The sequence below is a fragment of the Prionailurus viverrinus genome, chromosome D3 (assembly GCF_022837055.1).
Source record: "Prionailurus viverrinus isolate Anna chromosome D3, UM_Priviv_1.0, whole genome shotgun sequence".
NCBI lineage: Eukaryota > Metazoa > Chordata > Mammalia > Carnivora > Felidae > Prionailurus > Prionailurus viverrinus.
Window position 1 is genome coordinate 10,390,138 of NC_062572.1, and position 11,644 is coordinate 10,401,781.

An 11,644-nucleotide genomic window follows, 5' to 3' on the forward strand; every position below is an offset into this window, starting at 1 on the left:
AGTTTTATTTCTTGTTCTTTCTAAATAAGCCTGAGAAGCTCCAACATTTTTATGCTTTTCCTTGAGCCACTTAATTCATTGAAATAATTCCTGTCCCATTTCTATTAATTATTCCCTGTTAGAAAATTCTTTTGTAATCACTTTATGTAGAAATACTGATTTTTTTTTTTTTTTTTTTTTTTTTTTTTTTTTTTTCAAGAAAGTAGTAGGGAGGGGCGCCTGGGTGGCTCAGTTGGTTAAGCGCCCTCCTCTTGATTTCAGTTCAGGTCATGATCCCACGGTTCATGAGATTGAGCCCTGAGTCGGGCTCTGCACTGACAGCACAGAGCCTGCTTGGGATTCTCATTCTCATTCTCATTCTCTCTCTCTCTCTCTCTCTCTCTCAAAATAAAGAAATAAACCATGAAGAAAAGATAGCAGAAGGGAGGCAGAAATGGGGGTTGCTGTTCAGTGGGTAGATAGTTTCAGTCATATAAGATGAAAAAGTTCTAGAGACCTGCTGCACATCAAGAGCGTATTCTCAGGGTGCCTGGGGGGCTCGGTCAGTTGAGTGTCCGACTTCGGCTCAGGTCATGATCTTATTGGTTCATGAGTTCAAGCCCGGTGTTGGGCTCTGTGCTGACCGCTCGGAGCCTGGAGCCTGCTTCCGATTCTGTGTCTCCCTCGCTCTCTGCCCCTCCCCCGCTCATGCTCTGACTCTGTCTCAAAAAGATAAATAAAAACATTAAAAAAAAAAAGAACATATACTGGACAATACTGTGTGCACTCAAAATTTTGCCCAAGAGCATGTATCTTATCATATGTTGTTTTTCGTTTACCACAATTAAAAAAAAATGTGTTGAGTAGAAAGCAAGCTTATGCTTCAGGTTATTGATTGCATATTTAAATTTTTTATTTGTTTATTTTGAAAGACAGAGCACAAGTCGGGGAGGAGCAGAGAGAGAGGGAGAGAGAGAATCCCAAGCAGGCCCCTCACTGTCAGTGTGGAGCCCAATGTGGGACTTGAACTCATGACCTGAGCCGAATGAGGTCATGACCTAAACCGAAACCAGGAGTCAGACACTCAACCGACTGAGCCACCCAGGTGCCCCCAGAATAAGTTTTAAAATAAGAGCCGTTCTCTGTCAAGTCTTCCACTTAATATTTTATTTTAAATTATATCTTTTAAAAGATTGTTTCTTGTGTAAGTCATTATTGCAGTGCTGAAAATCTGTGACTGCTTTTCAAGGCCTTTAGATTTTTTTTTTTAAAGGTTTATTTTTGAGAGAGAGAGAGTGCTAGGTGGGGAGGGGCAGAGAGAGAGGAGGACAGAGGAGCTGATGCAGGGCTCTGTGCTGACCTCTGCGAGCCCGATGTGGGACTTGAACTCACCAGCCATGAGATCATGACCTGAGCCAAAGTTGGACTCTCAACCGGCTGAGGCACCCAGGCGCCCCAGCCTTTAGATTTTTAAAAACATTTGTTCAAAACATTAAAATACTATGTAGAGAAATTTTCTGTTTGGATGTCTTTTTTGCAACGTCTTCCCTAGATTCTAAGATGTGTAGTGGCTGCTTGATCAGTTAATAAATTGATTGGGCTGCTTCAACAGGCTGAGTAATAGTGGCTTAAATAAGGTAGAAGCTGATTTCTCTTCTAACGTAAAAATCCGAGGTGGCAGGCAGCTGCGGAGGAAGTGGGCAACTCTGCTCGTCCAAGGTCATCTGAGGTCATCCGAGGGCCCAGGCACTTTGCATCCTGTCACCCTATCGCCCTTTAGGACGTTTCCTTTTGCACACGGTTGCAGACAGCACGAGGAAGTGGTGGCCAACAAGCAGCCAGCTTCCTGCCGACGTCAAGCCTTTTCTGTGAAGAGTCAGTGAATCTTTCAGGCTGTCCAGCTTCGTTTGTACGTTGGTCCCAAGTTCACACGGGATGAGATGCTTTATACTCTGTAGGTTGGAGTTGTAACAATTCTCGTATGTCAAATAAGATTTTCTACTTTTTATCAGCTGTTGTTTGGGGGTAAGTTCTGAGTCAGGAGAGCAAGAAGACACTTCACCAGTGGATTTAAACTTGTTTTGTGTTTTCTTCAAAAGATTTAAATAATAGTAGTATATCTATAATCATCCGTTTTGCTTTATCCTATTTCTTCCAAGTTTTGTTTTGTTTTTTTTCTTTTATAACAGCAATCAAATGTGGCAGGTACAGCTGTCAGCCCCAAGTGCACGCCTCGGAACCCCAGGGCAATTGCTGGGCGTGTAGTCTTTTTTTCTATTTTACGATACAAATACCAATAGTCTATACACAATAGATAACACTGTTTCATATATTTAGAATGTTTAATCACATAGGATCGTACTGTTTCATTGTTCTATAATTTGTGTTTTTCCACTTACCATTGATTATGAAGCCTGTTTTGACACACGCGCACACACACACAGTCTTTCTTTCTGTTGTGCCTCTTCACTGTTGCGTATTATTTCATGGTATGAGTATATCACGTTGATTCGTTCTCTTGTTGTAGACATTATTAAGAATAACATGTCACTGGACATCCTTGTATGGCTCTTTTAGGCTTAGGTGTATGGGTTTCCCAAGAAGCAGATGTTCAAGATTGTAGGATATAGTTTGTTTGTTTGTTTGTTTGTTTGTTTGTTTGTTTATTGGCAGAGAGGGTGTGAGCAGGGGAGGGGCAGAGAGAGAGAGGGGGAGATGGAGAATCCCAAGCAGGCTCTGTGAGTGCGCAGAGCCTGACGTGGGGCTCGAACTCATGAAACTGTGAGATCATGACTTGGCCTGAAACCAAGAGTTGGACGCTTAACTGACTGAGCCACCCAGGCGGCCCTGTAGGGATGTATTCTTATTATTACTAGATCCTGATTAGTACTTCCAGTTCTGACTGTGCCCCAGTTTACCCTCTCACCGGCAGCAAATGAAAGTCACTGCCGTACGTCAGTATTTGATGTGGGTACCCTCTCTGATATTTGCTGTTTTTCTTGAATAATCCTCGAACGAAGGCAACATTATATAATGATGACAACTTGGTGAGTTAGCTTTTCAGAATCGGTCGTTTCTAGGTGAATTTAGGAACGAAGAGTGATAAATCATCTAACTGGGACTCCTACCAAATATAGTTCGCTCTGCATCTGAGATGAGATTATATTTTACTGGTTTTCTTTGCCAATTTTTTTTTTTTTTTTTCCGAGTATCATTGGAACCCAAAATAAAGTTTTAAAGCGCCAGGGTCTTTCCCTGGGTGGGGGTGGGAGGCAGGAAAGGAACGATAAGGCGTGTGATTGTTTCTATTAAGAGAGCTACTGCCTTTTGTACCTGTGTGCCATTTTTACCTGTAGTGAATTTATTTCTAGAGCTCTTTTGCCGACGGTTTCTCTGAGAATCATTAAAAATGTTGCAAGCGAACTAGGAAATGATTAGATGTTAAGGTGGCAAAGAAAGTGTGAATTCTCTCTTAGCTCAGAAATAGATACAGTTGGTTTTGGTAGTGTGAGTTGTTAATGCATGACTCTGTGCTTTTGAATTGTAAGGTTCAAAAGTATTTTTCACTTGTATGGTGCATTTACACCGGGGAGGTGAATTCCCTAACATTTGGTCAGCCTACCAGTATGCAGGGTTCCGCCTGTCTGCCCATCTGTCTGGTGAAATGCCACCTTTGCTTCTTTATTCCTTTAAAACATTCCAGTTCCTCATTTATGCAATCTTCACCTTTCAGAAAAGCAAGAGGAAAGGGCACGAATATACAAATATTAAGTATTCTCTCACGGACCAGACAAGTGGAGATCAGAGTCCCCTCCCGCCTTGTACTCCAACACCATCCTGCGCAGAGTAAGTAGGAATGAAGGAAATCCTTTCTGCCTGAGCACAGTCCTGCAGAAAAGCTTAAAAAACAACAGGTCTCTGCAGCACACGCTTGTCATGGGTGCACATTGTTGTTGCCCAACCGATTCACTTGTGTATCCGCTTTCTAAACAAAATTTTAATTTACCTAAACTGCAAGCTGATTGGTACACCGCCTATGACTATTTGAAGCTGTAAGTGTAGCAGGTGGTGTTCTCTAAGAACATTGAATCTTTCTTTTGACGGGGTGGAGGTAACACCTGTTGTTAATGATCGACAGCAAAGGTAAGTAACGCCCCTTTTGATGCGTTGAGACTCTTTGCTAAGTAAAAGTGAATAAACTTGACTATTAATGTTTCAGTGCTGCCATGTTCTGCTAACTTTCCACAGTCAGCAGACAACAGAAATCTACTTTGGGCTCTTAAACCAGGAGTTCGCAAACTACAGCCCCCAGGCCAAATTCTGCCCATGGCCTGTGTTTGCACAGCTCATGAATGGTTTTTAAAAGGTTATTTTAAAAAAACAACAACAACAAAGCATTGCAAAGACTATCATATGCCCAAGACTGAGTATGGCCTGCAGAAATGAAATTGTTTACCCTCAGATCCTTTACAGAAAAACTGTGCCCACCCCTTGTTTAAGCTAGAAACGTGTTAGGAAAACGTTTGTTAAATCGATTATGTGAACAGCAGTTGTAAGTTATTGTTCTTCTGTATATTCTGAAGTCGGTCTCTGGTATAACATTTACTTTTTATTTTCCCCCAAGAGTCCTCTCTCTGTTTGCTTCTGATGTGGATTTTTAAACCCCTGCTGACTTTAATACTCTGTATAAACGTTTTAGATAGCAAATATGAGGCTTGTATTTACATTTGGCTTGTAGTTAACATCGAAATGAAATTATACAGCGAAAGCATTCTCTCCACCAAGTCGCCCCTTCCTTCTGCCTGCTTTTTCCTTCCCCAGTGGACTGATGGGGAAGGCTGATATTTTAAATTGCTACCTGCAGTCATTTGCAGCAGCACTGGCACATCAGGGCTCTGAGTCCTTGCCCGAAAGCTTTCCCTGAGTAATGGCAGAACACGTTAACTCTGACGATCCCTTTACCACTGGCCTTCCTGTGCAACAGGTCCTCTGCCTCTCTGTTCCCATCGTATTCCTTGTAGGGCGCAGACCCAGGATACCCCGGGCCCTGGGCCCCTTCTTCTCATTTCGTCTTGTCCTGCCCAGGCTGACACCCACAGCGACTGGGTCCCCCATCCCCTTGGACTGCTCTGATTTCCATTCCCTGCTCAGCAGAATGGAGCCTGGCCTCTGATGTGCTGGCCCTTCATCCCAGGGCCCTAAACCACCACTGAGCCTCACCCTTACTGTTCCCCATCTCGTAGCTGGATCCGGGCTGAATGGGAGGATAGTCCCTACCACACTGCTCCTGCCTTTCTTGGGTCTCTTGCCCAAGAGATCCCTCTGCTTGAATTTAATACCTGTCCTTTCTATGTGCACATGTCTCCGTGCTTCAAGGTCTTACTTAAAGGCCTCATCATCATACAAGCCTCCTTTGCTCTGCCCTCAGGGAAGACGGCTTGTTTTCCTCCAGCCCCAGAGAGCACAGGGACTCAAGGCTCTTATTTCACTTCTAGCTTGTTGGTGCTGTGTGTTTATGGCTTACAGCCCGTCTTAGAATGTTAGCTCCTGGGGGCTGTGTCTGCACCATACCTGGTCCCCAAAGAATGTGGTATGTGCTTTGTAAATGCCACGTAAGCTTGGAGGGCATGGTCTGCGTTTTTATTGATGCTTTTTTTTTTTCTTTACAGAATGAGAGAAGATAATGCCAGAGTCTATGAGAACGTAGGTCTGATGCAGCAGCAGAAAAGTTTCAGATGAGAAGACCCACCAAGACTTCAGTACAGAAATCGGTATTTAAATTTTTTTAATGTTTATTTTTGAGAGAGGGAGAGAGAGACAGACATGAGTGGGGGAGGGGCAGAGGGAGAGGGAGACACAGAATCCGACGCGGGGCTCGAACCCACCAACTGCAAGATCATGACTTAACCTGAAGTCGGATACCTAACTGACTGAGCCACCCAGGCACCCCAGAAATAGGTATTTAAATGGAAGTGCTCCCCAGTTGTTTCTATCCTCGTGGCATTTTTAAGCAGGCGGCTAATTTGTGAGTGTTCTAGCAAAATGTACCATCGTTGAGTTTTACAAACCAGCCTCTTTTTTCTCTTCCTAAACTTCTTTTCTCTCAGCTGGATTTATTTTAGAGTTCATTAAGGATTGAAGCCAAATGCAGAGTTAATTCTGTGAGGAGCAGAGCTGGCACTCAGTACTCAGGGATGGTTGCTGTTGGTGATCAGGTGTCCCATTGTTTGCACTTGTATTAGAGTTGGTTTACCCGAGCTGTGCCCGGAGATGATCTGTGGGGGCCCGGGAAGGGGCGGGGGGGACACAGCTCCGGATGGTTGGAGTCAGGACGCCCGGGTTCTCATCCCCCCTTGGCCCCCAATTGGCTGTGCGACACAGGGCGCTGGCCTCCCCGGGCCCTCGCCCCGCTCACCTCCACATCCCTTCCAGCTCTGCCACTGGGAACTGCTCTCCCTTGTCTGTCTCTTCCCTGCCGGTCACCTTTGTAGATGGCGACCCAGGTGTGTGATGTGTGTTGGCAGCTCAGTTTCCATATTGCATGTTGAAACTTCCATTTTAATGGGTAGTACACTTAAAAGCTTTAAATCTACTTTAAAATGGTTTAATGCCTTGAGAGACTTTTAGATGCATGCTCCTTAAAAATTCTCACTTATTTCTTCCCCAGATGTGGACTTTCACCCTCTCCCTAAAAATATCAAGAACAGATGCAAGAAAGTTTCTGCAAAGAATGAATTTGAACTTGGAAGGCTTGTGTCGTGGCCGACTACCTTTGGACAGACAAAATTCAAAACCATTTAAAGACCACTGTATTCTAACTCAACAATACCTGATTACCAGTTACCCATTTCCTCACATCCGAAGAAATCATCTCTACAATGTAGACACTGTTCTGGTTTATAGAATTTTATTTTAAATTGAGGAAGCAGTTAAATTGTGCTCTGTATTTGGCAGATGATGGTGATTCAAATTCTACTTCTTGGCATTTTTTTCCCCTTTTTATAATCTTAAAAACTCAATCGTTTTTCTCTTTGTGGGGGATGACGGAGCGCTTGTAAGAGGAAAAACGTTTTGGGAAAGGTAACAGCATCCCGTGGGAGTGAGAACAGGTTCAGGTATCATTGCTTATCCAGCAGTGGGTAATTCATTTGATGGCCTCTTTTTTTGGCTAAATGATAATTAAAGCCAGTGCCCCCAGACTGTCGGAAGTCGACAATCTGTCTACTTTTGCATTGCCATTAAAAAAATCACGGGAAAAAAGAATCATGGAGACTTAGGATAGAAGGTGTGTTTTCTTCGTAGCAGATGACCAATTACCATTCAGCCTGTTGACTGAGAATGATGTGGTGGGAAATGTTTGTCATGTTTTCTTTTCTTTTGAGTGATTGTCTTGTGTTCAGGAAAAAAAAACAAAAAACAAACCGCATCTGTGGACAACCAGGCAGTGTTGTGCTTATGGATTGTCGGTGACAAACCCTCCCGAAACGAAATAGCTTGAAACAATTCTCTTTTTTTTTCCCCTTCCTCACTGGTCTTTAGCCTGGGCCGGGCTCAGTCGAGCTGTTCCTGTGCTCTCGCTGGTGTTGCCCGTGCGGTCAGCAGGTTGGCCGAGACATTGGGGTGGCTGGGCCTCTCTCTGCAGGTCCTCTGGCCTCTCCTCCATGTGGCCGCCCCAAGTGGCCTGGCCAGCAGGGTAGCTGGACCACTTACGTGGCAGCTCAGAGCTCCCCAGGCTATAAGGCAGTAGTTGCCAGACCTTCTTAAGACTTCAACCCAGAACTTCTACTGCCCCCTGTTGATTAGAGCAAGTCACGGGCCCAGCCCAGAGTCAGGAAGAGGGGATGGCACGAGAGCATGAAGCTGAGGTGTGATTCACGGGGGGGCCCCCAGAGTAACCGGACGTCAGAGTCAGTGCCACGGGAAGACGGCAGCAGTTAGCGAAAAGTAGAAGCTGCTGGTGACGTTGGGAAATCGAAGCTGCGTATAATAGCCCGTGTAAGCTGGAAGTCAAAGAGAAGGACAGAGGGCCTTCTAGAAGCTTCCTGAACCATTTCCGCTGGCTCTGAGCATATTTTCTGAACCATCACTTGGGGAGACCGGTCTCGTAAGGATGGGTGTGTTTAGGGGTCAGAACCACCCTGTCACCGTGGCGCCCACAGTGGGAGACGACTGTGGTGCCCTCTCCACGCCGGTGGTTTCGGCCGGGCTGCGGCAAAGCGGGGGCCTCCTAACGAGGCCGCTGATCAGATCGCATCGGCAGTCGCTCATTTTTGTTTTAAGCAAGCAGTGAGATTTGCTCCCGTTCTACCTGAAGTGCCTTCTCCAAAGACGTCCTCTTTGCCTCGTGTTGAATCCCCATCCAGTGAGTGTATTTCAATTAAAGTAGCATTGGTTGACCTCGTAAAGATGACGAAGTGACACGGCAGCTTTGCCATCAGGTGACCGTCTCCTTAACTCAGATTCTTCTTGCCCTGGCTCCCGAAAGGAAGGACGAGGTCCGGCCCCAGTAGTACTTCCTTCCTGAGGTCTTTACCTCCCGTGAAACCCTGAGGAAGTCTGGGAAGAGCCTCCGCTGCCACTTTCACAGACAGAACGCGCATCGACCCCACCCCCCTCGGGTCCCCTGTCCCTCGACCCTAGCATTGCTTTAGAACACAGGTGTGGCTCAGAGGTCATTACCTCCTCAGAGGAATGTCAGTGACGACTGTCTTCCTGTCAAGCCTGTAAAGAAAGAGATTCCAGTTCAGTGTTTGCAACAAGGATCTTGAATGCTGTTCTTCCCATTGCACCGCCACATTGACTTCTTCTCCTTTGCCTTGGTTTTGTGGCATAGCTCAGACTCTGGACTTTGGGGGCAGAGTCTTCCACCAGCATACAAGGGTTCGGTGGTACACGTATACCTGCTGCATTAACGTCTCTGCCTGTAGCTTAAGATTAAGTGGTTTTGTACTTGGAACAGAAACCCTTGGTCTCGGCGGGCTTCGTTTGTTACAGGACACTGACTTCACTTAGATTTCCCTCCACGAAGTCCGCAAAGCATCATGTTATGTAAACTTACGCCAAGACAAGATTGCGATAGTCCCTAGGTTGCTGAGGTCTGTCACGTGTTTGGTGAGAGGTGACGGTAGGTTCTCAGGTGAGATCACTCTCCACGAGATGGAATCGGGAAGAGAGAGCTGTGAAGACGTGGGGCGCTTGAGGTACAGCTGTTAAAAAGTAGTGGACGTGAAAGTTCCAAAGAGGTGGTGTGTGGGGAAGTTGAAGGGCCCGGGGCCAGAGCAGTCCATGCTTGGTTGAACCGGGTTACCCGGAAAGTAAGTGTGATAGATACAGGTGTTTAGTCTGCTTCTGGGTTGCCGGTAGACGTTAAATTTGCACAATATCCCATAGCTGGTTGAGGATTTTAAAATTATCAGCATAGGATAGGGTTTTATATTTGGGGTGAAGAAATTATCTGACACTTGGCATTAGGGTTTTTTTTTTAAAAGCCAAATTTCAGAGTCTTAATAGCTTTTTTTTAAGCAAGTAAAAAGACACCTCATATCCAGTGTGTGGCCCTCCTGAAAATTATGATCCTCTCTCCCTCTCACCCTCTTCAGATGCGGCTAAATGGGGATGAGAAAAGAAATGTATGACTTTCTTGGTGTTTGTAGGTTCTTCACGGAGCCTAGTGGCTTTGCAACAGCCAAGAAGATTATTGAGATTATTTTTTAGGGGTTATTTTACTGGGGATCTGAAGAACTAATATAACATCCTGGGTTATTTCTAGTTCAGGGGAAGGTGGAAAGGTATGCAATTGTGTTTTGTTGTAGCTTATTAATCCGTAAGGGAAACTTAGACTGTAGATGTTAAGTGCGCTCCCGGTACAGTTTCTGTTTTCTGTATGTTGTTGGGGGATTCACGGTTTATATAGCAAGCACATGGCCTCCCTGATTTCAAGATGCCTTTATCAGGATCTGTATTAGCCCGTAATTCTGTTGAAATCTTTCTCCCTCCTGCTCTTGAAAAATAAGTTCCAAAACCTAGTTTGTTCTATCTTCCATCATTAGAAAGTTTGTTCTTTTTTCACTATGGGCAGTTCACACAAGGCAGAAATATTAAACAGTTGGTTTTAGTGTGTTGTATAACTTTACTGTATATCAAACTAATTTCTACAAGTTTTCATCCTAAACCTCAAATCATGTAATTAATAATTTGCCTGTTTATTTATGACATAATTGTGATTCTTTTATTAATAAAAGCTAATAGAAAAGGATCCTTTTTTAAGCTGATGACTAGACCTACATTTAATTTTCCTGCAGTATATGAAGTATTGTACCAGAGTATTAAAAGATATGTAATATTTTATTGATAAATCTATCCTTTAAAAGGAATACGTTTTAGGATGTCATCATTTTGATGTGAATCATGTAAATGTTGATAATATGCACTGTTTATTATACATTTAGTGTTTCAAGAGATTCACTTAATTGCCTTTTTGCCCACGTATTATGTAGTCTATTTGCAATTGTTTAAAAAAAAATGACATGAAAAGAATAGTTTATGTAGAGAAACATTAGTGGATGTTAATGGTCTCCCCACCTGTATTTATGGGTGTTAGTTCAACTGCGTTGCTAGTTGCAAAGCTGTATTATCAGAGTAAACGTGTATTTGTAAACTGTATGGAAACTAAAAATTAGGAATAAAACCATTTTCTTATATTATGGTATATTTGTCATTTACTGCATCAGAAATGTCCAGGAAAAACTGAGATTATAGGCCAATCTCTTACACTGGCTATTTACCAGTCGGCTATTTACCGACATTTACCAGCTCTTACCTAGAGGGTAACTTGGGAAACAGAATGCATGAGTCTGTTCCTCAAGCATTTATTGAGTGCCCACTCTGAATGGCTTTGGGAGACAGGGAATTCTGTTTGCAAGAACTTCCAAGTAACAAATAGAAAGTATGTCTGTAAAATACACTGGGTAATGGTTAGGAAACGTACAAACTGAACGTAAATGATCCTGGGTGGACGTGCGGAGTACAGATGGCAAAGGAGGCTCATGGGAGTAAATTATGTGCCACAGGAACCAGCTCTTCCCTTGACTTATTTTTTATTTTTTTACATTAAGTGTATTTATTTATCTCTACACCCAACACGGGGCTCGAACTCACGACCTGGGGAGATCAGGAGTCGCACGCTCTTCCGACTGAGCCGGTTTCCTCAGTGAGACCAGTCCGCCAGCCATTCAAAACATAGGGAGCCCCTCTGCAGTGCCAGACGAGGACATAGAAGCCACCCTCCCGGTGGTGACGTTCTCATGGGAACCAGGCCTTGTAGGGGGCCGGAGGCAGTAATTCTACCTGGGGTGCGAGCAGGCTGCCGAGACGAGGCAGGAAAGCCCAACTGGGCTGGACAGCCGGTTCCAGGTGATGAGGATTTTGAAGAGCGGCTCCGGTGTCTGTCCCTCGGGAAGGTAGCTTTCCACGGACCGAGGACCTCCGTGCTACGGTGGTGTTTACCCTCTGGGGTCTCGGAGGGGGTGCCGAGTGCTCTGTCGGCCTGCAGACGCCTCATTCCCCATCATCCTTCCCGAGATCCTGGTTTGTACCTTAATTAGAGGCGGTGGCAGGATCTTGTCCTTCACATGTCATGGAAGAACCTTCTAGTTCTACAGTTCCT

General features: G+C 44.6%; 1 protein-coding gene across 2 annotated transcripts in view; it reads left to right on the top strand.

Annotated features, from left to right (window-relative positions):
* The window catches only part of PTPN11 (protein tyrosine phosphatase non-receptor type 11), a 79,850-nt gene extending 69,171 nt beyond the window's left edge, over positions 1-10,679 (top strand). For both annotated transcript variants that reach the window (XM_047827785.1, XM_047827786.1), the window contains exons 14-16: positions 3,713-3,825; positions 5,649-5,750; positions 6,647-10,679. In XM_047827785.1, the coding sequence (XP_047683741.1) occupies positions 3,713-3,825; positions 5,649-5,718 (183 nt within the window). In that variant the 3' untranslated portion in view covers positions 5,719-5,750; positions 6,647-10,679. The remainder of the gene's footprint in view (positions 1-3,712; positions 3,826-5,648; positions 5,751-6,646) is intronic.
* Positions 10,680-11,644: the final 965 nt, after the last annotated feature.